Source organism: Zootoca vivipara, chromosome 13, assembly GCF_963506605.1.
Source record: "Zootoca vivipara chromosome 13, rZooViv1.1, whole genome shotgun sequence".
In the NCBI taxonomy this organism is placed as follows: domain Eukaryota; kingdom Metazoa; phylum Chordata; class Lepidosauria; order Squamata; family Lacertidae; genus Zootoca; species Zootoca vivipara.
Window position 1 is genome coordinate 11,364,188 of NC_083288.1, and position 27,643 is coordinate 11,391,830.

The following is a 27,643-nucleotide window of genomic DNA, read 5'->3' on the forward strand; positions in this document are numbered from 1 at the left end:
TGGAAATCTGTATAGGCTTCCTCCTGCTGCTTTAGTCGCCTGCCCAAAGGAGATGTGAATGGTGGTGTTTTCAATCTGATTTGTGCTCTGGTTTTAATTTGCTATTTTCCTTGCCTTTTCCACAACTTTTATTCTAGTATTTCGCCCTTGTTCTTCTTTCTCTGCCCCCCTTTTTTGGGGGGGTGTCCCTCAGTATTTTTCCAGCCCCTATGTTATAACGTTCAATTCATCTCCCTGCAGGCCCTGGCCATTGTTGGGAAGGGGATATAGCTCATGGGCCATGCTGAAGAGTCATGCTGCAACTGACCAGAGGCTTATCTAGTCCCACTTTCTCAGTGGCCAGGCTGTTGCTTATGGGAAATCACAAACAAGACAAAGAGCACTTCCCTGGTTGTGTATCCCAAGAACTGGATTTCAGAGGCATGTGGTCTCTGTTAAAGGAGGTAGTGCATAGCCATTAATAGCCTTATCCTTAATAAATCTGTCTAATTTGATAACTTATGCGCTGTGTGAAATAGATGTGTTCTCAATTTCCCACCGTTCAGCTTCATAAGATGAAGAGGGTGGGATAAAAATAAACTACTTGCAGTAGTTTAATATAATTTAAAATAAACCACTTGCAACTTACATGCATTTAATTTGCATGATCTTTACAAGCTTGGTGGCTAGCCACCAGCTGAAATCACACGAAGCAAACACTTGCAAGGTGCAAAAGCACTTTCCACACTGGGATCTCACAGGAGTCTCCCAGCGCCCAGTAAGCAAGATCTTGGGGAGCAAGGTCTGCTCAGTGCATCAGCTTCAAAAATGTAGAGATGCTCACATGGGGGCAGTTCCAGAGTTGCTTTGACTATGTGTGATTCTGGTTATACACATAGTTCCTGGAGTGCAACCCCGGTGCACTCTGTAAGTCAACTGTATTTTTTTTCTACACCCTGCATAACCTCTATCATGCCTGTTTAAACAAAACAAAAAAAGCCCCTGGTGCAAGCATCGGCAAGGTTTACCTCACCTGGGTTGGTTCACTCCAGCGGAAATCCATCCACGGGCTGGATTGCATGTGCATCGGCACGATTTCCGATGCCGCGGAAGCAAGTTCCCGTGCTGTGCTGGTTTAGTGCAGCGCGCAGGAACTCACCAAAGGGGAGCTTGTGGGCCGGTTAAACGACCCGTGGGCCCACGGGCCTTAGGTTGCCGACCCCTGCTCTAATGTAACATTTCCTTATTGGGGAGATGCTCAAGAGAATCATTTGCACCATGGTCTGGCATACTACCCTTAAAAGATGTATCTGGCAAGTTATTAAAGAGCAACATTTACATTAGGTAGAAAAGAAATTGAAGTTGCTGGCCTTATCAGGAATCTTAATCAGCCAGTCTTTCAGCGAGGATTGCCTACACACTTCAAAGCATCTATTCACAGTACTTTGTCCAGAATTCCACATTTCATGCACTCCTGAGAACTTCAGAATTCATAGTCCTGTTATCACATACCACCTTTAAGTAAACATCCTAAGAGCAACTATTTTCTTTCAGGATATTGCTGTACTTATCTATGCAGAAACTGGGGGAGGAAAAGCAAGATGGTGGGTTTAACACCATTTATTTAAGTGCACCAAGTGGGTGAATCAGTAATAGAGGTTATAAACATTATTTTGGTTGGCTCACAAGCCAGATCAGTTACCTGGAAACTTAAAATTTTGTTATGCAAGCTGCAAAAAAACATTCCAGACATGATGAATGGCTGAGGGGGGGGGGGGAGAGATACAAATGCAACCGGTGCTAAGTGAGAAGAAAACTAGAGACAGAACACCACGTCTTGCCAAGTGACATCACAACTCTGGTACGGTTTCAAAAACCACCTAGATCTAAACCTTTGGTTTCCTCCCCGGCACTGTTACGAATCTTGCATTTGCGTGGTTCTGAAGACACGGTAGTCTTGCATAGCTCATCTGCATCAGTCCACCTGAGTTGTTCCTAAACCCACAGCAACGGCATAGGCAGTCAGGATATCCACCACTTGTTTTGCCTCTAGCGTCATCCGAGCTTCGTTCAGCCAGTCCTGAGCCACTCTCCTGGATTCCCCTTTCAACTGATTGACAAACTTAGCTGCCAGCTCCAGGTCTCCATGTTCGATGCAATAGGATGCATAAGAGAGCAACTTAAATGTGTCCAGGTCTTCGGGGCCTAGCTCAGAAGGCGGCTTCAGCTGCTGAGGGTGCATGAGGAGAAGGGATTGAAGGAAAGAGAGGAAGTATTGATACAAGCTGTTTCTCGTTTCGTCTATCAAGGCCACCCTCTTCGCCAGCTTTTGGACAGTGTGGAAGCGTGCCCTTAGTGCCTCTTCCGTGTACACTCCCCGACTGAGCGATTCTCGTGGAAGCGCAGCTGTTAAGGCCTGGGTGAACGTGTTGTCAGAACAGCTGGCTTGGATGGCTTCTACTGCACTCTCCAGGGGCTCGGTGGGGCTGTCTCCAGATGCAGTTTTCATGCTTTGCTTTAGAGCTTCAACCGAAAGCCATAACTGGTGGGCCTTCCTGGCTTCCTCCCCAGCAACAGCATGGCCTGTAACATAAAATTCCACAATGGATTAACAGCAAGCCCACTTTTAAACAGTGATTAAGTGGCTCGTACATTAGCTCAAGAAGCCCAACAGAAGTAACTTTGTAGGGCAATATTGATACTTCACACTCCAGTGCATGGCTTGGACAGAATGATGGCTTGCAACAGGATACACCTGAGCCAGTGACATCAACTCCAATTTAATATCCCGTGCGCTGCACCAGCTCTCAAACTAAGGTGGTACTCAGTTTGCTTAAAAGTTGTTTATGTATAGCAGGCTCCACCAACCTGGCTGTGGCTGATGGGAGTTCTAGTCCAAAGCCTGGGGGAGCCAGGTTGGCAAAGGCTGCTGTGCAGACTGGTCATTTGGCAGCCTACAGGACCAAGCAAAGCATCTACTGAGATCTGGCCTTTCCAAGTTGACCTATGCATGTTATCTACAGAAGAGAAGCTCCTTCCCGCCACATTCTGTCATAGAGAAGAGGGGGAAAGTGTGCCTGAGCCTCTGCTGATTTGGTCTGGCAATTCTTTCTTTAGTGGCTGGAAATTAACTCTTGAGGCCTCCCCTAAATACATCACATACAATGAAAAAGTTATCCGGGTCTAGCATTTTCAGCTTGAGCATATCACATCATTGCAAAGTCCTTCAGTCTGCTCCCAATTCACAAAGGGTCGTGCCAGAATTTTGGTGTGGAGCAGACCCTCTGAAATTAATAAGTTAGGTCCGTTAAAGTCAGTGGTGTACTCAGTAGAACATAGCTGAATACCATAAGGAGCAGAGAGCTGCACATGAAGCAGAGGGAGATCACAATTTGTTCCCACAAATCAGTGCAAGCAGTAGTATCCGCCTCTTTGTGCCTGACAAAGGGATCAGCTGCAGGGACTGCCTCACCATTCCAACCAACCACACCTGGTTCCAGGGGGTACTGGCATGCTTGGAGCTAGTATGATAGATCAGGGTTACTCAATCAGAAAACAAAAATAGCCAGACAGCACACTCACTTTCAACAGCCTGCTCAATTCCCCTCAGCCTGGCATAGGCTGTGTTGATATCCAGAGTGAAATTGTCAAGCTGTTCCTGAGTAAGGCGTTTATACTGCATTTCTTGTTCACCGAGTTTTTCTGACAAGTCCTGGAACGAAACACAGTATCAAAATAAGCTTTCATGAACACTTATCTTCCCAAGGCAAGTACACCACAGTGTTAGAAACAGAGATATGAAAGCGAGGAGCTAAACGGAACCTTAAACCTAGGTTATGGGCACCACAGTAGAGTGTCTAGGTGCGCTTTTTTATAACAATACAAAGCTGAAAATGAATGAACTGCAGCTAAAATCTAATGTTCATTTTTCACATGGTCTACTTCTCATTGTAAGACTGCAAAAAAGGTACTTCCACTGGCCGCCCTCCTAATATTCTTATGAGGGTCCCTTCTCCAGGCTTCAGAGAGTGGCTGGAAGGGGAGGCAGAAAAAGGTCCTCTTTACTTCCAGCAGTGGCAGTTTTCTGAAATTTTAAGTGCAGTACTGTGTCTGGAGCTCAGAAACTGCTCACATTAATGAAATTCGCTGTCGCAAAACGCGCCTAGAACAACGGGAGTTTCGAACGTTGCTACACCAACAATCATCTTAAAAACCATTTCTAAAGATGTCAGATTTTTAGTGCCTATTTGAGGGGGAAGATTTTAAGAAGGCAATAATAATATTATTATTTATACATACATACATACATACATACATACATACATACATACATACATACATACATACCCACCCCATCTGGCTGGGTTTTCCCAGCCACTCTGGGCGGCTTCCAACAATAAAAATGCATTAAAAATACATTAAAAAGTCTTTTGAGACTATAGTGAAGCACAATGCTGCACTCAAAGCCAACAGACCCTTCACAATCATCACAAACCCCACCTGGTCAAACTGCAGCTTGAGTTCTTGCTCTTGGATTTTGAGCACATCTCTCAAGTGATCAGCATGTGCAGCAGCCTGCCGGCGGAGCTGAGTCCTCATTTCAGTCTCCATTACTTCTCTGGCTTCTTCAACCTGCCAAAAAGTCACTAGCAGTCACCACTTTGTAGCCTATTAGGGGCCAATGTAATTAGCTGATTTTACAAGAACAGATACCCACACCTGAGCCATTGGACAAAGAGCAATTTTATCTAAGTAATGGGACCTATTCCCTAAGAGATCTACAAAACCCTAGTAAACAGTCCTGTGTCACGTGAACTAATACATTGCTGAACTTGTCGCTACAACAACCATTTTGAAATTTCTGACTGCCTTCCCCATCTTTAAAAAGAGCAAAGAGTGCTTTTGATAGCAAAACGGGCTTAAAATGAATCTGTCCTCTGAAGTCTAATTGAAAAAATCGCAAAAGGGAAAAAAAGTGTCTCATTGCGAATACGCTGGGGAGGTTAAAGGGAGTGCATACAATAAAACAAAAACAAAGAAAACCTGTTGAGCACTTTCTTATTTTTCCTTCTTTTACAGTAAAATGCAGGTACATTATTTTCTTAAAGGAGCAGCTTTTTCAGGATTTTTACAAGACTTCTTAGTGACTGAAGAAAACAGTTAAAAAGAGTTTTCAGATGGGTGCATGGTCATACGGGTTTGATGATGCACAGAGTATGGCATTTTCCCATAAATTTGCCAGGAACTGCACCTTATTTCTGAACAACCTGCATCACAGCAACTGCAGCCAGCTCCACTTATTAATTGGTCCAAATGCTTCCCTTGACATTGTCTGCTGGTAGATGGATCTTGTGTCTAAGGTGGGTCCCTGGGCAGGGCAACCGAGTAACTGAAAGTATGTACTAAAAAACCAATCGAGAACCAGATCCACAGTGTACAAAGCTGTATGGAGATCTGCTCATATTACTCAGCAGAATTAACATTCTGTGTTCTTCCCTTTCAAACAACTAAAAACTTTGTGTGTGCAGCTGCATGCGCGCGCGCGCGCACACACACACACACACACAGAGAGAGAGAGAGAGAGAGAGAGAATGATAATGACAAGACTAGAAAATAAGCACAGTGCTTACCTTCTTTTCCTGATCAGTTTGGATTTCACTCTTATGATGTTCTAGTGCCTTTGCTACTGCTGACTCAAAAGCTTTTTTATCTTCCAGTTTCTGCTTTTCCAGGGCTGTCTCAATGTGCTGCTGTTCTCGGACTCTCAACTCCACCAGCTCCTTGTTGAGTTGGTCTATACGTCGGTGAGCATGAGCAATGAGAGAGTTCAAGTCGTCTGCTGTCAGCTTGCCAGCTGAAGAGAGAAGACGGTTAGATACATCAAACTGTAAAAAGGACACCAGACCTTTATAATCTAATTATCTGCATGAACAAAGCAGGTAATAGACAATATTTTAAACCGATGTGACTGGTCAAATATGACTGTGTTGGTTCAGAACACAGGATAATGCTGTTCACTCAAAAGAAAGCTGCCAGGTCTGAAACCCAAGAGGGGTTTCTGTGCTTTTCAAAGAAAATGTCCACCAAATTAAGCTTCTCTCATTATAATTCTCACACCTAGAAGAAGGAAGTCATCTGTGTTGAGTCTAAAATTTCAGGATACCTTTTGGGGCTTGGGACTAATATTAAATGAATGGAGGAAAAAAGTGATGCCCACTGACCTAACCTGATAAAAGCAAAAATATACTTTACAAGTGTATTTTCTTACCCAAAGATCATCCCAAGCAAAAACAAAAAACCATAGCATATACAGTGAGATTTGTGGATTCATGTAAAAAAGAATGGACCAAAATTGCATTGGCGGAGGGAGCTTAAATCGGATTTCTGAACGGTCTCATGGAGTCAACCAACTGCTGTTAAAACAATAACGTTAAGAAGTAAATTTGTGCATTGTACTTTTATTTCTTAAAGAGCCAAATGAAACACTGGAATAGCTGAAAAGAATACTGCAGCAAATATTTTGGTCTGAATATAAAGGATGAAGTCTGCCGGCAAACGCATTCATGTTAAAACTAGTACTGGTAGGTTTGATATTGAAGGGTCTTACAGCACACAAATACCTAATTTATCCTAAGCAAGCCTCTCTCCAATGTCAGCAGGAACCACCCGATGCATAGTATTTGTGTAGTATGTGCATGCGTGATATACAAGATGGGCATTTACTGCAACATGCTCCCCACTGGTCAATTTGCTGAGGCTACAGAGGGGTTGGTGTAAGCAGAAAACAGATGTTTTGCTCTTGGGGCTTTAATAACTGACTCTTCTGCTATAATATATTTTCTCACTGGTGGCATAGGTCTAAGTGACCGATTTTTACATTCAGTCCTACATTCCATTCCAGCCATTCCAGACAGCTTAGGGATATGTTTTTACTCATGTCACCGTCACATATGACTAGAGGTGCACTGATGATTATCTACACTCACAGCCTTGTGATTGTCAAAACATATCATCTTCTTTTTAGTAACACACCAAACTAGAGCTAATTCTAGTTAATCTTAGAAGTAAAAATCCAAACAATTGAAGCAACTTGGATACATGTTCTTGCCATCCCATTCCCAAGAAGAAATGCACAAGACACACAGCGCTTACAGAAAACAGACATGAGAAAAGAACTCACCGATATCAGTTATCTCTGCAAGAGAAAATGAAGGTTTGGAAAAATCAATGCATGTCCACAGAAGCAGATCAACAAGCTGTTAAAAGCATGCAGGAGTGGAACAGCACAGATGCAGACAATTCAATCATTAATAAATAGTATACTTGAAAGTACAGCATGGAATGGTTCATTTCAGAAAACCGTCTGGGCCATGCTGAAGTTGAGGCTTACAGCGATCTAAGTCAGTTATGGCCGTGACTTGGAGAGGGTGAAGGGCGCCTAATGTTTCTCCCCCTCAAAAGGTCTTCTGTCCTTCAGAAAAGCTTTATCAGACCCCACCAAACTCAAAAAGCCCAGATTTCATGCAAGAGTTTTTAACCTTTTTTAAAAGCGCAAACAGTGCTAGAGTGTGCATGCTGATATTCTTCTTAAAAATATTATTGTACTCCCTTCTGAGAGGGTACAACTTAGTGCCCCCAATTCAGATAAACTGAGCGCACAAGCACACACTCCCTTCAAATGTGTTATTCATCCATAGTTTATCTATTTCTTTACCCTCTTTCTATTAAATACTTAGATGAGAGCTGAGTGAAGGAAACAAACTCTCATACAGTCATACCTCTAGATACGAATGCTGCGGGTTGCGTACAACCTGGGTTACAAATGCGCCGACGCGGCAAATGACGTCACGTGCATGCGCTGAATCGTGTGACGAGCATGCGCAGATTCAGCACTTCAGGTTAAGTACTGCTCTGGATGCGTACGGTCCAGAGGTACCGCTGTTAACTACTGTTCCAACAACAATAAAGGAAATGTACATCCTGCCTCTCTTTTCTCTGTAAATCAGACTTTATCTAGGTTAACGAACACCCTTTTTCTTTTACTTCTAACTTGTGGTTTTTGAATGTTTTTAGCTTTTCCCCATTTTAATTTTTGACCCTAACCCCTCTGTTTATTAAAAGCTCAAATATATAAGGCAACAAACATTTTAGCCGTGTCCAATATGTGTGACCACGCACACACACACATTGCACCAAACCCGTTAAGTTCCCAAACACCATAGTATAGCTCATCAAAGTGACAAAGGAACAATCAAGAGCTCCCTTTAAGTTACTGCCCCCACACCTGACATCACACATTATGTTAGGTGTGTTTTGTGAGGAATGGGCTCCTGGGCCAAACTGGGAAATCAATGCAAGCTTTATTTAGCGCTCTAAACTTTGGCGTACCAGTAGAGATGGTCAGGACCACAACTAAACATATTACTTACTTAGTCCCTTCCAACCAGATTGAACTTCTGGAGTAATACTATCAAGCTCTTTCTGAAATTCTTGTCTTGCTTTGGTTACAAGTTCATGGTACTGAGTTACTATTTTAGCTTCTGACTGGGCTGCTTGCACCTAAGGAAAAAAAGAGAAAAGACAAAATTAAGGCAGGTGTTACAACTGATATACAACACTGGTACCAGGCACTGTCAATATGTCTAGCTGGCAACACAATGAAGCAGATTAAAAATTAAATAATATTCGAATACTCATCCAAATTCATTAACCACTCTTTGCAGATACCAGAAGTCACTGCATTATATACTCAGCTGGAAATTAGGGCAAAGGTCTAATTGCAAATGCATGTAGTTAAAGCAGGGAGGGGTAGTTGCAAGGGCTTTTATACAATATACTCATCTGAATGTACTGAATATTTAGAGCAGACACAAAATATTTGTTATTTTCTAACTTGAAAGGCCTAAACTAGGACAACTACATTTGCAATGCATACAGAATCTGATAAAAGGCAGGCAGAGGAATCAAATGTCAACAGAAAAGCTATATAGGCAAACATTTTATCCTCTTGAAAACAGAGGAGATAAGGAACAGGGACATTAAATTACTGTACAGCCACTAACTGGTTCATTGGTTTAAACATTTTTACTCTGTTTGGTACATTACAAAAATCAGAACCAAAAAGCATTTTTAAAAAGTTACAAAGTAAGAGCAGCTAAAGCAAAATTGGCACAAGTCTTGCCTGCATATATTTGGCAGTGGAAAAACCAGGAAATTCAAAATTAGCCACACTTTCCCATTTCATCCAAACCAAGAAACAATGATTAGCAACTTCTGAACAAGCCAGGATATTCAACTAAGGTTTACTGTTAGCTTCTTCCAAAGCTGGTAACCATGGTTTTCCAATTTGGATGAAATTTGGGGGGGGGGTGTATGGTTAATTAGAGGCTTCCTACTTGTTTGGTGTAGAGAAAGGAGAAAAGTGGCTCCATGCACATGCAAAATGCTTCTTTGTTGTTATCAGCTTAATAAGCAGACTGCCTGAACTAGCTTATTAAGTTAAATCACAAAGAGCAGTTCTAAAAAGAGACGTGGTCTCTCCTGTTTCCAGAAGCTTAAGAGAGACATACACGGAGAGCTACTGTGCCTGATCACAATTGCTTGTTGTTGTTTAGTCGTTTAGTCGTGTCCGACTCTTCGTGACCCCATGGACCAGAGCACGCCAGGCACTCCTGTCTTGCACTGCCTCCCGCAGTTTGGTCAAACTCATGTTCGTAGCTTCGAGAACACTGTCCAACCATCTTGTCCTCTGTCGTCCCCTTCTCCTAGTGCCCTCAATCTTTCCCAACATCAGGGTCTTTTCCAAGGATTCTTCTCTTCTCATGAGGTGGCCAAAGTATTGGAGCCTCAGCTTCACGATCTGTCCTTCCAGGGAGCACTCAGGGCTGATTTCCTTAAGAATGGATAGGTTTGATCTTCTTGCAGTCCATGGGACTCTCAAGAGTCTCCTCCAGCACCATAATTCAAAAGCATCAATTCTTCGGCGATCAGCCTTCTTTATGGTCCAACTCTCACTTCCATACATCACTACTGGGAAAACCATAGCTTTAACTATACGGACCTTTGTCGGCAAGGTGATGTCTCTGCTTTTTAAGATGCTGTCTAGGTTTGTCATTGCTTTTCTCCCAAGAAGCAGGCGTCTTTTAATTTCGTGACTGCTGTCACCATCTGCAGTGATCAAGGAGCCCAAGAAAGTAAAATCTCTCACTGCCTCCATTTCTTCCCCTTCTATTTGCCAGGAGGTGATGGGACCAGTGGCCATGATCTTGGTTTTTTTGATGTTGAGCTTCAGACCATATTTTGCGCTCTCCTCTTTCACCCTCATTAAAAGGTTCTTTAATTCCTCCTCGCTTTCTGCCATCAAGGTTGTGTCATCTGCATATCTGAGGTTGTTGATATTTCTTCCAGCAATCTTAATTCCGGCTTGGGATTCATCTAGTCCAGCCTTTCGCATGATGAATTCTGCATATAAGTTAAATAAGCAGGGAGACAATATACAACCTTGTCGTACTCCTTTCCCAATTTTGAACCAATCAGTTGTTCCATATCCAGTTCTAACTGTAGCTTCTTGTCCCACATAGAGATTTCTCAGGAGACAGATGAGGTGATCAGGCACTCCCATTTCTTTAAGAACTTGCCATAGTTTGCTGTGGTCGACACAGTCAAAGGCTTTTGCATAGTCAATGAAGCAGAAGTAGACGTTTTTCTGGAACTCTCTAGCTTTCTCCATAATCCAGCGCATGTTTGCTATTTGGTCTCTGGTTCCTCTGCCCTTTCGATTGCTTACTAATACTTTATTAGCAACCAGCTGCCACACAGCCCATAACATTGATTTTGAAATATCTCAAGGAAAGTGACAAAGAGCTGAGCATCTTCCAAATACAGGTAGCTCCCAATTTACCCAGAGGTTACATTCCAAGGCACCGCACATTCAAGTGAATTTGCATATATATGAAACATAATCGAAAAATTCTGCAAACACCCTGTTCTGCCCCCCCATGCCGCTTTGGGGGGGTCGCTTCTGAATTTGGCGCAATACGTGTGTGCACAGTTGCGCGCATATTGAATGTGTGTATATGGGAGGTTGCCTGTACTCAAAAAGGTTCCCTGAATCTTAGGCTCGAGGCCAAGAAAAAGCAGCAGAGTGCCATCTCTGAGTATAGCTGTGCCTTTATGTGCTGTACCCAGCGGATTTTTTTCTGGGAGGACACGGGGGGACGCATACCCCTAAACATTTTTGTGAATCTAAGTTTGGCCTCATTGAGGGGCAGTATTTCAATATGAGTAGGAAAATGAGAGTACCCCAAACATTTTTTTTTAGAAAAAAAAGCACCGGCTGTACCCAATAACTATCATTCCCTCAAGCCCTGTACAACTCATATCAAAGTCACAGATTCTGCCAACGTAAAAAAGTCATAAGACTTTTTCACCACTCTCTACTTCCTTCTAGTTCAAATACAGCAGTTTAGAAGATGAGGTTCTCAGATGCTCCGGTATCCCAAAGACAATCTCACAAGTACTGAAGTGCTCTGTTATATTCACAATGTGAATATAACATATGTTATGCTATGAATATGTTATGAATATAACATATTCATAAGCATTAAATTGGAAATCGTTAAAGCTAATTTGGCCAAAGTTTACCTTTTTGACCACATTGTCCAGATCAACAATCATATGACGAAGGTTCTCTTCTGCAGCTTGGATGTGAGGTTTGGCCCCCGGAATCTGAGACTTCTTGGCACCATCAATCACTTCCTTCGTTTTCTCCAATTCTTCTCTAAACAGAATCAGAAGCCACCAATTAGCTATATTAATATTCACAGTCTGTTAGTTAAAAGAAAAACGTGAAATATAAAATCTGTCAGTCCATGGCATGTTTGGGAGTGCTGTTGGGGTGAGGGCTGAGCCTACTATTCCTAACCACTGAAAATCAAGCTTGATGTCTACATAAAAAGCTATTTTACATGCATAGCCCCATATTGGGCTCTATTACATAAGTCACATTCAAACATTTTATTATTTTTATCATCTTAATTTCATAAAATCCCATTGTTTGCTTTCTACCGGATTACTGCTGAAACTAAGAACTCTTACTTGGCTTTTAAAAGGACATCTGCAGCTTCATCCACAGCTCTTCTACGATCCTTCAATGCTTCCTCCAAAGTCCTCCACTGAGTTGCCTTTTTATCACTTGGAACCTAGCAAAGTGCACAATCATCCTCAATTTCTCAGGTTTCTAACTGCTGGTTAGAAATCAGCACACACTTACACAAACTGCCAAAAATCTATCAGATGCCCCCTCAGCTGATAAATTCTACCTGCTTACAAATAACATGGAAAATGATTAGAGTAGTTTGCCATCAAATTTGTTGTGCAACATGTATTTTTACAAATGTTTTTTTCTACACAAGCAGAAAATAAGTCTGCACAATGTAACACAAGCAGCAGAAAAGGAAGATCAGACCTACATCAGAATCCATCCATCCACCAGTGAGTAAAAATTTCCAGTTATCATGAGAGTCACCTTCTCAGATATAGTTTAAGAAATCAAGTACAGTGATACCTTGGTTTGCAACCGCTTTGGATTACAACCGTTTTGGATTACAACGTCAAACCCGGAAGTGCGTGTCCCTTTTTTTGGACTAAACACCCCCCCCCTCTTTTTTTTTGAGGCCCCATTGGTGAAAGCACGCCTTGGGTTACAACCTGTTTTGGTTTACAACTGGACCTCCGGAACAGATTATGGTTGTAAACCAAGGTACCACTGCATGAAAATATCAAAATCAAACCATCATAATCACAGAAAACTGTCATAGCAAGACAGCAGGGCTTAACTAGCATCCACATCCATTAATGGCTGAGACCAATCATTCTGGCTAGGACACCAGGTCATGTCTGCAACTGTGATGGATCCAGACCTCTCTCCATCTTCCTCTCTCTCAAAGAATATCATATTCTCATCATATGAGACATGCTGCTCATCTGCAGATGGTCTTGTCAGAGAAGTTGCACTAAAGCAAATAAGAGTGAGAGTCCTGAGGTTGAACGTTCTTAATGTCCCACAAGTACTGTGCAGGTTTTTCCAAAAACCCTTCATTGGAAGGTGGTCTTTGAGGCACTTGAGGCAAAGTCAAACTGGAGGCTGGGATCAGCACCAGGTGGAAGGCCATTATACTGAGTAAAAGCTAGTATTAATTAAGGTAAATAAAGACACAGCAGTCACGAAATTAAAAGACGCCTGCTTCTTGGGAGAAAAGCAATGACAAACCTAGACAGCATCTTAAAAAGCAGAGACATCACCTTGCCGACAAAGGTCCGTATAGTTAAAGCTATGGTTTTCCCAGTAGTGATGTATGGAAGTGAGAGCTGGACCATAAAGAAGGCTGATCGTTGAAGAATTGATGCTTTTGAATTATGGAGCTGGAGGAGACTCTTGAGAGTCCCATGGACTGCAAGAAGATCAAACCTATCCATTCTGAAGGAAATCAGCCCTGAGTGCTCACTGGAAGGACAGATCCTGAAGTTGAGGCTCCAATACTTTGGCCACCTCAACAAAAAGAAGACTCTCTGGAAAAGACCCTGATGTTGGGAAAGATGGAGAGCACAAGGAGAAGGGGACGACAGAGGATGAGATGGTTGGACAGTGTTCTCGAAGCTACGAACATGAGTTTGACCAAACTGCGGGAGGCAGTGGAAGACAGGAGTGCCTGGCATGCTCTGGTCCATGGGGTCACGGAGAGTCGGACACGACTAAACGACTAAACAACAACAACAACAACAAAGACACAAATACAGTATAAGAACTACCCATAACATCAGTCCTTGGAACCAAAATAACGAGGGGATCCTCCAGTGTTGATGACAGAAGATACCCATGATTGTCAGACAGTGGACACAGGAAGGAAAGGAAGGGAGCATGGGTGATTGTAGCAGCGTGGATAATAGGAATCCTGCCGGTAAACAACTGGACACCTATCTATAGGTATCTATCAAGAGAAGCCAGTTCAAATCTTCTTGGCAACAGTTGTCCCATGGAGAAACATCATCGTAACAGCAAAGTAGGGTTGTTCTCTCCAGTCCTGATTGCTGCAATATGGTAAATAAGGGCTTCCTGACAGTCATGCTCCTAATCCCATGAAGGGGGAGTGGTATGGTAAAGCGAATGACAGGTCTCTTATGAGCAATGCTGGCAGAGAGGGGGCAGATTTCATCCAGCCATTTACTCATTGCACAGCTACACTTGGGTCAGATGAAAAGGAGAGATGGATGAAGCCTGCATACGGATCATACCCAATTCCAAAACTCTGGATGACTTCTGGCAGATTCATACAGATATTACATAATGCACATACACAAACTGTTCTTTTTTCGTGAAGTCCTGGCAAAATTCCTTTCCTATATTACAAATAACTACGACAATGATGACATATACCCCCATTAGAAAGCAAAGTAGCTTTGGGTTTATTTAATTGTAAGTCACATTCTAAAGTAATTAAGCAAACCCACACACCTCAGAATTATCCATAGCCTCTCTTAACTTCTGGGCATGAAGATTGACAGCCTGCACGGCAGCCTCCTGGAGTGTAATCGCATGCACGGTTGCACGAGCAGTGCCATTCAAAGCACTTTCCAAGGTCGCTGCAAGAGCTGGTGAGAGAAGAAGTAAAACAATTTGGCTTGTCCACTTCTCACCTTGCATAGCATGGCTTTGTATTTTCTTCTTCCCCTATGCATCTGGTCCATGCCGCTGGCTCAGATTATGGCAGCTGGGCTGCTTCTGGGGGCAAACTACCACCAGCTTGCAGGATTTGCACTGGCTGCCCAATCTGCTACTAAGCCACGTTCAAGATGCTGGAGCTAACATATAATTTACTGTATTTTATTGATTAAATGTATATACAACCCTTCATATGAAGATCACAGGGCGGCTTACAGCATAAAAATGCAAAATCAAAATTAAAGAAACAAACCCCCACACTTTGAAAAAGGCCACAGATTTTTTCATCAGACAACGGCCTACTCATAGAGGAACATTTCTGCCTAGCACCTAAAGATATGTAATGAAAGCAGTAGGCAAGCCTGCCTGGCGAGAGCATTGTACAAATGGGAAGCCACCACAGGAAAGGCCCGTTCACATGTTGCCATCCTCCAGATATCTTATGGAGCAGGCACATGAAGAAGGGGCTGAGATTATGATCACAGGATCTGAGTTGGTTCATATGGGGAAAGTTAGTTTAAGTATTACAGTATTAAGAGACCAGGTTATTCCTATATACCCAGGTCATTGCAGTCTGCAGGAGAACTTCTCCCACAATTTTAAAAATACAATAAACCAACTCCACAGCAATTTGGATAAGAGCTTTCAGTGCAGCTGCTCCTGTTCTGTGGAATAGCATTCCTGTCGAGATAACGATATGTGCTCACTATCTGCACTTTCCAGAAACAATTGAAGACATTTTTTTTTGCTTTGATTGGCTCTCAACTGAAAGACCTGGGGGGAAAGCATTACTGCACGGAGCCTAAGCTGTGAGTGAATGTACGGTGTGAAATTGTAAAACAGGTTCCACTGCTTACATGATATAGCAGTTAAGGGTGGGAAATGAATAATTTGTAATCTATACACCAAAATAAGTTGCAGTTACATTCAGGGAGGGCAGAAAAATGGTTAGAGATGCTTCCACTCCAAAGCAAAATGCTTAAACTACTGCAACTCATACTGAAAATGTGGACAAAATATACCACTCCCCAGGTAGATCATTTTAATGCCAAGACAAAGCTTACAGGGCAAAGTGAAATTTTATGAAAACAGCTTTCAGCTTTACAGTGATAGAATGCTTCAAAAAACTAGCCACCTTTATTACACAGCTGCTCTTGCAGCTGAAAAGCAAGCCGAACTTGAAACTGCCAAGGTATACTGTTTGCCTACATACCAGAAACCTTCGCTTGTTCCTCTTTATCTTGCTTTGCAAGACGAGCTGCAACCTCATCAGCTGGCCTCTCTTTTACACGTTTTTCGCCTAGGTATAAAGGTTTGCATTTTAATAAAACACTGAAAACTAAAACCAAGATGGATAAAAGTTTGTTCACGAGGCAGCTATTTCACTGTTAAGAAACAGCAGAGAGATCAGTGTTCTAGAAGTGTATTTTGCCAACAAACTGATCTCTTGGCTGGTCATGCTCCATGATTAAACCAATCCACCTAGCAATAATAAATTCAGCAAGGACATTACATTCAGAAATCAGCAAGAACTTAACACTACAATGTAACCACCCATGTTCCATATTTCTGTTCGCCTTCTAACAAGTGTAATACAAAGAGTCCCAGCCTTCTTCTCTAGTTTTGAAAATGGGGTCATCTCTGCACCAATTCAGAACTTTGAAGGGCTTAGTGCAACAAAAGAGAAAATCTCTGCCCACTTCAAGGTAGAGGGGTATGTTGAGGCTGCCCATTTTGGTGGTGGGTTTTCCTCTGGCCCCAGAAGGCAAACTGGACCTGAATGTGGTGGTGGGCAGCCAAGATGCTGAAAGCACGTTGGTCATTCAATGCCCCAAACGATTGCCTGTTCCCATCTCCAAGATGTGGACCTGGGAAGAAACCGTCTTCAATATCCCATGGCAGGGGTTCCCAACAAAATTTTCTCGAGGACCCCTCATCGAGCCGCTATTGTGACAAGGACCTCCATTAATTCCTAATCCTAAAATTAAAAAGTGAGAGCCAAATTAAGAGTCTTTTTATAAGAGTCCAGGGAGGAGGGAGGGGAATGGAGAAGACAGGATACCTGCGCAGTAGCGCACAAATGAAGCCTACGCGTGCAAAGCATCTTGGGGAGGTGAGCGTTAGTAGAATGCGCGCTCCCTCTTTGCAAAATAGTAGTGTTTGTAAAGCGCCACCTAACGGCATACAGAAGAACTACTGCCTCATTTAATTCTAGTTTTGCGCTAGACTCTTGTCATGCAGGAAGCGGCCAAAACAAAAAAATCTGTTATCATACGAAATATATTTAATATATTTTGTATTCTAATAGCATCTTGCGGACCCCTCTGGCATAGCTCGCGGACCCCTGGGGGTCCCCGGACCACCTGTTGGGAACCACTGTCCCATGGAGACACTGCATGAGGAAGTGACCTGTGGCTGCAACTCTATGGTCACTTCCTGACCTGGGAGTAAGCTTTATTGGGCAAAGAAAAATGACTTTCTTTCAGAGAAACATGTATAAAGTTGTTTTGAAGGGCAGGAGCAAGGTCCTTATAACCACAGGTTCTGGCTAGGCTATTGAATACAGCCAAAATTCCTGGTGAATGCTATCATCACTTACAAGTATAGTCTCTTTTCCTTCATGTATCTTGATTAAAATTTGATAAGGCCACCAGAGGGCAAGCAGCCTGAAGACAACTAGTTAATCACTTCTGACCTAGATAAAGTGTAAATATTTTTAGTGGTTTAGATTGATGTTGATACTCTTACTCTCTCCTGAAATCCAAAGAAGTGAAAGGGCATAGATACATTTATGAAAAGGCACCCATACCTCAGATCCAGAAAGAAAAGTACAGAAAAGAAAGGATGTGAATATTGTATATATGTGGCATTTTGAACACTTTTGCTATGCATTTATTTTTTATTCTTAATTCATTAAAACTATTCATCTTAACTTCCAGAGTAGCCAAGATAAATATAAGACCCCACCCTGAAAAATCTAAATTTCCTCAGACAGGGAGACAGAAACAAGGGTTATAGGAACAATAAGCACAACTGCTGAAGAACAGCAGTATGTCAAAGACAGAGTCGAAAGGGAACACAGACAACATTTCTAAGAAGTTAATATATATTCTTACCTACTCAACTTCCCTGCACTGACAATTTATCACAAAGCCCTCCAATTTTGAGACAGACTGTCTTGCCACACTTGATTATGTTAACAATATAAATTTATATATGCTCATATTTCCCTCTGTATTCTCCAGAGGGAAGCTGTCAGAATGAGAGACCATTGTAGAAAAAGAAAAAAAGAGCCTTCAAAAAAGGGTCAAGAGGACAGAATTAGGAGCTGGGTGGTTGCTTCATAAGGAAGTTAGGTCGTTAGTTTCTGCACCAAGCTAGCAATCACTACATTGTATACGAATGTAGAAAACAATGGAACAACCAAAGGGATTCATCAGAATTTAACTCTAGCTCTGCGAAGTTCTTTTCTTTCAGAATTTCAAAAGTAAAGAGGCCAGGAGTTTGCAAAAGGAACCAAACAATACCTAGGTCAGGAGGTTTGTGTTTTCCTTCAAGAGGCGCATGGCTTTTGCTCTGTTCTGTCTCCTGCATGCCTGGAGCTGGAACGGAAACAGCTTCACCTGTTGCTGAAATTATCTGAGCCGCTTCTGAACATGCTGTAATTATCCACATGCAAACAAAAATTAAAACCATGACAAAAAATTAATAACTTGACATACCATCTGAAGGTAGTAACTTTTGAAAAAAGAAAAAAGAGAAACGATTTGAAGATTCTGAGCCTCTTTTACCGCTTTTATTTGGTCCTTGCTCTTCTTTCTTAAGGTTTTTGAAAAACTTTATTCAGAACCACAATTGTTTGTTTGTATGCATCAACCAACAACACCAATAAACAAAAAATAACAACTAGAACTATATGACAGCCAAGGGAACATAATATTCTCTGTCATTGCAGGTATAATATAGAAGGAGGAATCCATCTGTATCGTATTCCTCAGACAAAGGTGTTTAAGGAATATGCAAACAACATGAGATGATCGTACCTTCCTGGACCCTCCAATCATTAATTATTTTTCCAAAATGTGTCATGTGGTGCTGGGATCACCCTTGTACTTTCAGGCTTATTAGCATGAAAAATAAAAACTTCATTCTGCAAAAAAAGACATCCCATTCTACTTGGCCTTCAGATATGTGGATTTGATGTCTAAGCTTCCCAGTGTCTATTTTCCAAAGTTCACTATACCCAAGAACTACAGTAGGGGTTCTACTACACTTCCACAGTTATGTTATCACAAGTCTGGCTGTGACAGGTATGAATATCAAATCTGTAAGTACTATAATCACACGCCCACAGATAAAACAATGAAAAAGCATTATTTTTCCTGTTTCAACAGTTGTTTGTCCAGTCACAATGCTGATCTCCTTAGTATCTCATCGCAAAATCTTTCTACTCGTGGGCATTCCGACCTCAAATGAAGATAAATGCCATGCTGACTACAACCCTTCCAATTTTGCCAAGCACATGTCAATCTCACCAGGCTATAACCAGATTGGCTAGGCATAAATTAAAAGTGAATGTCCAAATTAACTGGCTTATTTCTCTTCAATTGTTCCATAAGTGGATGGTGGTGAGTCTCTCTCTCTCTCTCTCTCTCTCTCTCTCTCTATATATATATATATATATATATATATATGATATAGGGCGAGCTCCCATTGCTCGGTCCCAGCTCCTGCCAACCTAGCAGTTCAAAAGCACATCAAAGTGAAAGTAGATAAATAGGTACCCCTCTGGCGGGAAGGTAAATGGCATTTCCGTGCACTGCTCTGGTTTCACCAGAAGGGGTTTAGTCATGCTAGCCACATGACCTGGACAACTGTCTGCGGACAAATGTCGGCTCCCTTGGTCAGTAAAGTGAGATGAGTGCCGCAACCCGAGTCAGGGGTCCTTTACCTTTACTTTACACCAGTACAGGGCTCATTTTCTATACTGGGTCAATACTGTAGAAGGATGGATTATTTAATATAGGTGTCAAGAAGAAACACCTGCTGAAAATGTTTCTGTTTCAGTGTGCTTATCCAGACTGATGATTTGGTTGCATGTTCATTGTTTTCAGAAGTTTTTAATGGTTTTACAATGTTTTATGTGGGTTTTTTAAAATTGTATTTTTATTGCAGATGTTTGCCATCTTGGCTTCTTTCAGCGGAAGGGTGAGATATAAAATTTAGTGATTTAGATTGTCATGCTTTCTGCACCATAAATGTGCACCATATGAACACAACGCAGAATTTTGCAAATGTATGTGAGTTTTTGGAAGGAAAGGTTGCAAAGAACATTCTTTAATCCAAAATCTCCTCCCAAGGCTTGTCTTTAATGTAAAGTATCAGATAATAATTGGTACAACTGAAAAGCTTCTCAAAACAAATACAGTCGTACCTTGGTTTTTGAACAGCTTAGTTCTCAAAAGTTTTGGCTCCCGAATGCCGCAAACCCAGAACTGATTGTTCCCGTTTGTGAACTATTTTTGGAAGCCAAACATCCGATGGGGCTTCCGATTGGATGCAGAAGCTTCCTGCAGCCAATCAGAAGCCACGCTTTGGTTTTAGAAGTTGAACGGACTTCTGGAACGGATTCCGTTTGATTTCCAAGGTATGGCTGTAGTTTCAAGTTCCAAAACATAAATTGCTCATAAACAAATCAATCCCCTCCCCCATATGTTCATAAGGTTTATAAGCTTACCTTCTTGTTTCTCACTAGCAGCTGAGGGTACCTCTGTTTTACTCTTTGCAGTTTTGGCAGCAGGTTGTTTAGATTCTTTCATTACCTCTGTTACAGAGGAGATTTTCAATGGACCCGACTGTATCTGTGTGTAAGGGGGGAAATCTCATTGAATTGCATATTATGAAGAATGCTTGTAAGACAGATATACCACTTAAATATGCAAAACTCTTAAAAGGCAAGGTCCATATGAATCTCTACATTTGGGGAAATGGACAATAATTTTTATATAATAATTATAAATGAAAACATTGTTTATAAATGCTGTTATCTACTAGACCGGAGTGGGAAACTTGTAGCCCTCCAGATGTTGCTGAATTACAACTCCTATCAGTCCCACCCTGCACAAGATGGAAGAAGCGGTTTGGGGCAGTGTGAGAAAAGCAGCAGAAGCGAAACAACATTTCAAAGTGACAACATATCCCAAGGCTAGATTATATCTTTCATTGCGCAGTATGAAATTTCATTGCGCACACTGAAATATCGTGTGCACATGTGAGGGCACTCACAAAGGGCACTCTTTGTCAACACGAGACTACAAGGGGAACAGAAGGCACTTGGTGAAATCCTTTCTTCTATGCCAGGGGTGGTCAACTTCCAAGAGACTGCGATCTACTCAAAGAGTTAAAAATTGGCAGTGATCTACCCCCTTTTGGGGGGTTCAGGTCAAAGTTGTTGAGCTTTTTCTAGGAAGGAAAGCTCTGTTTGGGGGGGGGGGTTCACGTAGAAGTTATTGAACTTATTTGGGGAAGAGGAAAGCGGCGTTGAGCTCTTTTTGTTAGGAAGGAAAACCCTGTTTTTGGTGGTTCAGGTCATTTTAGGGGTGCAGGGCAAACATGTTGAGCTTTTTTTTAGGGGAGCCAAGGATTTTTAGGGGGAGCCACTGATCTACCGGTGATCTACCACAGACGTCCAGTGATCTACTGGTAGATCACGATCTACCTGTTGGACATGCCTGTTCTATGCAACTAATAAGCAAGCACTCTCTCAGAACTGGAATCTGACAATTCTAGGACCAGTTTATCTCAATGAAAACTTGCATAGTGCTATAAAAGTGTGGCAGTTAACCAATATATTTTGATAGGAGTAAAAGAATCAGGAACAGAAGTGTGCAAATGCAGCTTTAAACAGCATACATTTTAAGTAAGATTTCATAACCCGTGAAATCACAGCCTCGTTCAGTACACCCATGAAACGCTTACAAGAACTCTGACCCCAAAAGTTGAATCACGGTTATGAAGCATGAGGACAGTGAATAAGATATCCAGCTTTCTAATCAATTAGGTTTCTCAGTGGCATTAAGTGTGCAAAATCTAAAGCACAACTTAAGAATTGGAAAAACGACAGGTGTGTTATTAAAGCAAAGATAGAAACTTACTGGCTTCTTTGGTGTTGGAATACTAAAAGAAGGACCCAGTACCATGTCAAAGACGTTGCTCGAATAAGGAATGGTCTTCTCTACATTTTCTCGGAAGCGTGGATCATACTTAGCATATAAAATAGTTCCGCCTACTCCTCCACCAACAAACAAAACACTGGCTCCTATGATTTTGCCTGCAGAGACACTGTTTAAAAAGAAAGTCCATGCTGATATACAATAATAAATTTATAGTACAAGTCAGAAAGCATCAAGGATTACAGATGTTTAGTACCTAAAACTACAGCTGTCTAATATTTTCTAAGCCAATTAAAACAATGTTGTCCCTTTAATTAAGGAGGCTACACCACACCCAGAGATCCTCTGATAAAGGGTGATATATAAATTGAATAAATAAAATAATAATGTTTAGCCTTGTACACTTAATAAGCCCCAAGGGCTTTCTCTAACACCTTGGGCTCCTTTGGGAGGAAGAACAGGATATAAATAAATGTAATAAAAATAATAATGGTATAGTATCCAGCTACTGTCAAAGCACCATCAGGGCAGAAGCCACACAGCTCCGCAATCTAGCTACCACACATAAATTCATTTCACACATTCACACCAGCTGGTGACATGATGTGCAGAATGGCCTCGGCTGATCTATGTGGAGGGGGCACGATCCTGTGGCAAAAGACTGTCTCACACTTTATTTCTTGTTCGCTTTTTTGACCCAATAAAAAAGTGTGAAAAAAAAATGTTTTGCTAGGCACTGGTTTATCTAGCAAAAGGAATACCCCACTGAGGATTATATAAAAAATGGCTTTACCTACCCAGATTCTCCAGATGTAGCATATCCACGACCCAGACGTAATGGACGGACTGAACTTTTGCCACAAAGACAAGTCTAAAGGAAAAAGTAGAAACTTATGATTAGCAATGGCTCCATTCAAACCCATTCCACGTAGCTCAAAGAATCACAGAATCATTGCTCTGTTGCTGCGGCTTCGCTTTTTCTTAAGAGGAGACTTGCAAATAAATTTTTTCTCATTATCCCTTCTGCTAACACATACCTATACATAAAATTAGTGGCCCACTCTGAAGGAACACCAACTATTAACGTTCTTGTTATTTAGTAAAGCTACTTTGTCTGGTCATCTGGAAGCCGTTTTTATTTGCCACAGGTAACCAAGCAAGTGACTACTGATACAATTGCATTAATACACTTAAACAAATTGAGTAGCGTATTTATCTAACTAACTCCATTGCAAGATCATGAAATATTGTTACCTCAGATCCAGACAAGCTAACTGAAAATTATACCAAGCAGATTACCTTTTATCGCTCATTTTACGATCTTAAAAAACTTATGAACCTTATTTGGCCACCGGGACCATATAACACCAGTCCTGAGAGATCTGCATTGGCTCCCAGTATGTTTCCAAGCACAATTCAAAGTGTTGGTGCTGACCTTTAAAGCCCTAAATGGCCTCAGTCCTGTACTGTATACCTGAAGGAGCGTCTCCACGCCCCTTTCTTCAGCCTGGACACTGATATCCAGTGCTGAGGGCCTTCTGGCGGTTCCCTCAATGCGAGAAGTGAGGTTACAGGGAACCAGGCAGAGGGCCTTCTTGGTAGTGGCGCCCGCCCTGTGGAACGCCCTCCCATCAGTTGTCAAGGAAATAAGCAACTATCCTATTTTTAAAAGACATCTGAAGGCAGCCCTGTTTAGGGAAGTTTTTAATATTTAATGCTGTATTGTTTTTAACACTTGATTGGGAGCTGCCCAGAGTGGCTGGGGAAACTCAGCCAGATGGGTGGGGTATAAATATATTATTATTATTATTATTATTATTATTATTATTATTATTATTATTTACAATTGAGAGGAAGTCTTGCAATCATGATATAACATTATCTCATTTCAAGAGGTCTCTTTCAAAACAATTGATAAATTGAGTCACTCTGAACAGTATTGGTATCAGTTTACAGAAGCTAAATGAGACACACACAAAAAAGCTTGCAGGGTTGTGGGTTGTAAATATTAGCATCTAAATATTGTTAGCAATATTAAATTCAGTCAGACACTGGTTTGTTTTAAAACTTAATTAGCTAAAAACTGCAACAACTTACTGAAATTAGAATTCCCTTCACTGAGCTGCTGCAATGTTATATAAAATATTCGCACATGCCCATGATATTCTGGTAATCATTTTTAATATCCTAATCTAAAAAGGTTTTCCACTAACAAGCAAATATCTTTCTGTGGAAAAAAACCTTTTTTATATAAAAAAAATCCCCACAGTACTGTAATACTCCTTAAAAAGTGTTGGCATGACTGTTTTTCCACAGGAAGAACAGATGCCCAAAACCTTCATTAAAACCATATGTGAAGTTAGGAAATAGAAAACTCTGGAAGTCTGTATTCCATGACACACCCCAGCTCAGGAGTTTCCACCAATTGAAAACATAACTTTGAAAATGCCAAACAGATTGGCATCTAGAATCTGAACACCCACACTCAAAAGTTCAGAATTGGCAGTACTTATGGTTGTGAGACTTCAATGGCTTCAAAATAGTCAGACAACAAAGTATTTGGTCAATTTGTGTGACGGCTTTTACTCTGCATGCTAAGCTCTGTTGTTTAGTAGCTTGTATTTTCCAGCCCAATGCACCCCAAGGGTGCCCCAGAAACCTAGCATACAGAAATACAATAATCTCACTATACAATTCATTCAGTTATATGCAAGTTTATAGTACACAGTCCTGAACTTCTCGCTCTGCTGAACTGCACAAATGATTATAGACCAGATGATAAGATTGTCTTGCCATTGAACAGCAAGAGCAAAACATATGAAAGTTACTTACGGTGTTTAAAAACATATTTTGAGTAGTTTCTAGAGAAGGTCAGAAAATTCAACAAAATGACATATGGAGTCACATGCACATTTACCGAAGTCCCACTAACATTTAACATGAGTTACACCAAAGTATGTATAAACTGGCTATGTCTTACAGTACAATCCCATGCATATTTATTCAGACCTAAGACCCATTATGCTCAATGGAGCTCACTCCTACTAAGCGCATACAGTGGTACCTCTACTTACAAATAACTCTACTTACGAATTTTTCTACTTACAAATGGAGCTCCGTCCGCCATCTTGGATGCGGTTTAGATAGGATTTTTTCTACTTACGAATTTTTAGATAGGGTTGCTTTGACTTACGAATTTTTTCTCCCAATGCATTCCTATGGGATTCGACTTACAAATTTTTTCGACTTACAAATGTGTGTTCGGAACGCATTAAATTTGTAAGTAGAGATACCACTGTATAGGATTACAGGCTTGGTCATAGTCCCATACATTTTCACAGCTGTCTCTTTGAATTTCCCTTTTTGCCTTCTTTCTAAATACTGTACTGTAAATCAAAAAGAACAACTCCGTAATAAGCAATCTGGGACTCCATTCCAACTTCATCCTCGAGTCCCTTTTCTAACAGGATTCACAAAAAGAACTCATTAACAACACCCACCAAAGCTCTTGCTTTTCTAATCTAAACATCAGAATTCAGTGGGCAGGAATAAGCGAGCAAGTGGGCCTCTTCAATTGTGGCACCCCGACTGCTTGATGGGGCACCACATTGTCCATTTTTAGAATGTTGGAAACAGGGCTGATTTCAGTGTGTTCTTATGGCAAGGTCTTTATCGGCATAATCCTACATATGTTTACTCAGCAGTTAGTGCCACTATACTCAGCAGGGCTTACATCTTGGAAAGTTTTAAGTATGCCATTGCGTCTTTTTTCACTACCACTTTAAGCTGTTCTTTTTGATGCATGTTTTTTCATGTGCTTCCCCCTTTTTAATACAGGTACATTCTTTTATTGTTCACCATTATCTTAAAGCTTATAAGGTGCTCTGAATTCATATTACCGCAGAAAATGTGTGTGTGTGTGGTATTATAATGATCTAGTGTCATCTTTATTGGTTACCAATTTGTCTCTGGGCTCAATTCAAAGTGCAATTATTATTGTTAACTTTTGAAGGCATAAGTCTAGGACCAGTTTATTTCAATAATCACCTCATCAGAAAGGAAACGCCCCAGGCATTAAGATCTACCTCTGAGGCCCTGTTCTGAGTCCCCCACAGAAATGTGCTGGGTGTGCACAAGAAATTTTTAGGTTTTTGTTCTGTTTTTGCTGTTACGCTGTCCAGAATCTAGAACCTACCCTGACAGAAGTTTATCTGGACCAACTGCTGCACACTTTCCAGCAAGACTTTGTTTCAACAGGCATTTTTGGATGCTCCCTCATAAATGATAAATATGGGCTGTTTACATTGTATATTTTATCATTGAAAGCCACATTGAGTTCCATGATAGAAATGGCAGGTATACCTGATTGCAAAAAAATAATAATTTTAAGCTTTCAAGAAAAACCCAGCAAGCATGAAGCTCCAAAGCCACTACACTTTCCAAAACTGTTACTAGTTAATTAGAATAGTAGTTTCAAGATTTCTAAATGGATGACAGAAGGAGGTGGGGCAGCCAGGTCTTGCTCTGCAACCAGGCTCAGCCCTAGAATCTCTTTTTGACACTGCGGCCTGTAAAACAAACATCTCAAGAGTAAGTGCAGAATGTTTTCTGCCACCACAGCCTGCTTAATATGTATGAGGAAGCTGACTTTCCAGCACACTTCTCGCTGCAGATATTAAACAGTGTAACCTTTAGGACACAGAATAATTAAAGCAAGGTCATGTCCTTCTACCAGCTATGAGAAGGGCCTCGCCGGCTTAAAAAAATGGATCGGCGCTGTTTGCCAAAGGACACATCCCTGGAAGCCAGTTCGCTGCTTCATGTGAAAACTCCAAGAAGTGGTGAGAGAAATCCGTGGAGCCCGAGGCCCTCTTTCTGGATTTAGAGGTGACACCCAAGGAGCCTACAAGACCCAGCAGCCCTCTCTCCCTCCCTCCGGTGGCGACCCTGCCCAGCCGCCTCCTACGGCAACTGGGAGCGCCCATCCACAGCAGCGCCTCTGCACGCGAGCATGCGTTCCCACGAGCGTTTCTTGGGCCGACTCCGGCTTCGCTCTCTTCCGCCCGCCTCTGAGGCAATAAATAACCACGAAAGCTCCCGGTTAGACTTGCAGCCACGTATCTAGCTAGAGATACGGGCAGAAATATACAATAGATAGGGATATGGATACTGTAGAAGCGTCCCGCAGTGCATGATGGGAAATGTAGGCTTGAATTTATTCATTAAAAGAAGACAAACCACGCGAGTCGTCCTGGCTCCGCCTCGGCTGCCGACGCCCCCTGCTGCCCACCCACCCCCACCCCAATAGGGGCAGCCAATGGGCTCCTTCGTGGGTCTTCCCTCCTCCTCACGAGCCAGGTGGGGAAGCTCGAGCGCGGGCTCATGGACGCCCTTCGCCTTCGTCCCGCGCGCGAGAAGGCTCCTGCCGCCCGTTCGTTTTCCCCTCACGCCTTTCTCCTTCCCCGCTCACCTGAGCCGCTGTGCTTCCCGCGCGGTGACAGGCCCGCAGCATGATGCCGGTTCGCTGAGGGAGGCGTTCGACGGAAAGCGGCGGTAAAGCGAGCCTCGGGCCCTACGCTGCGTGCGTGTGCGTGTGCGCGTCTGCGTCCTGAGCGCCTGAAGAGGCGGGGCTTGCGGATCGCCAATCCGAACGGAGGGGGCGGGCGGTGCGCGAGGGAACGCTACTGTGCCGCGGCGGCCAATCGGAAGGCGAACCGCCATCAGCCCGCCTACATTAGGCAGCATATAGAGCAACAACCGTAGAGTAGGTGCA

At 42.1% G+C, this 27,643-nt stretch overlaps 1 protein-coding gene and 1 long non-coding RNA gene across 3 annotated transcripts; one reads left to right on the forward strand and one right to left on the reverse strand.

Annotated features, from left to right (window-relative positions):
- Window positions 1-1,584: 1,584 nt before the first annotated feature.
- Window positions 1,585-27,494, reverse strand: IMMT (inner membrane mitochondrial protein). 2 transcript variants are annotated; one of them, XM_035135456.2, is made up of 15 exons: window positions 27,341-27,494; window positions 22,668-22,741; window positions 21,853-22,039; window positions 20,436-20,559; window positions 18,226-18,357; window positions 15,912-15,998; window positions 14,492-14,628; window positions 12,076-12,179; window positions 11,623-11,758; window positions 8,409-8,538; window positions 7,160-7,174; window positions 5,610-5,833; window positions 4,480-4,611; window positions 3,562-3,691; window positions 1,585-2,562 (listed from the first exon to the last, which is right to left on the reverse strand). In XM_035135456.2, exons 1-15 carry the CDS (start codon window positions 27,380-27,382, stop codon window positions 1,955-1,957), a joined length of 2,262 nt encoding a protein of 753 aa, XP_034991347.1. In that variant the 5' UTR covers window positions 27,383-27,494; the 3' UTR covers window positions 1,585-1,954. The 2 variants fall into 2 exon arrangements, with proteins under 2 accessions (XP_034991347.1, XP_034991348.1); XM_035135457.2 differs by lacking the exon at window positions 7,160-7,174.
- On the forward strand, window positions 5,786-7,308 carry LOC118094784 (uncharacterized). The gene is made up of 2 exons (XR_004693779.2): window positions 5,786-5,918; window positions 6,451-7,308. It is a non-coding gene; the product is annotated as an uncharacterized LOC118094784 (long non-coding RNA).
- Window positions 27,495-27,643: the final 149 nt, after the last annotated feature.

What these genes read in the sequence shown, in the direction of transcription:
- IMMT (XM_035135456.2), bottom strand. Translation starts at nt 27,382, where the DNA reads ATGCTGCGGGCCTGTCACCGCGCGGGAAGCACAGCGGCTCAG. An exon ending in TGCTAGTGAGAAACAAGAAG is followed by an intron (nt 18,358 to 20,435) that starts GTAAGCTTATAA and finishes GGATAATTACAG; the next exon opens with CATGTTCAGAAGCGGCTCAG. An exon ending in TCAAGCTGCAGTTTGACCAG is followed by an intron (nt 3,692 to 4,479) that starts GTGGGGTTTGTG and finishes GTTTCGTTCCAG; the next exon opens with GACTTGTCAGAAAAACTCGG.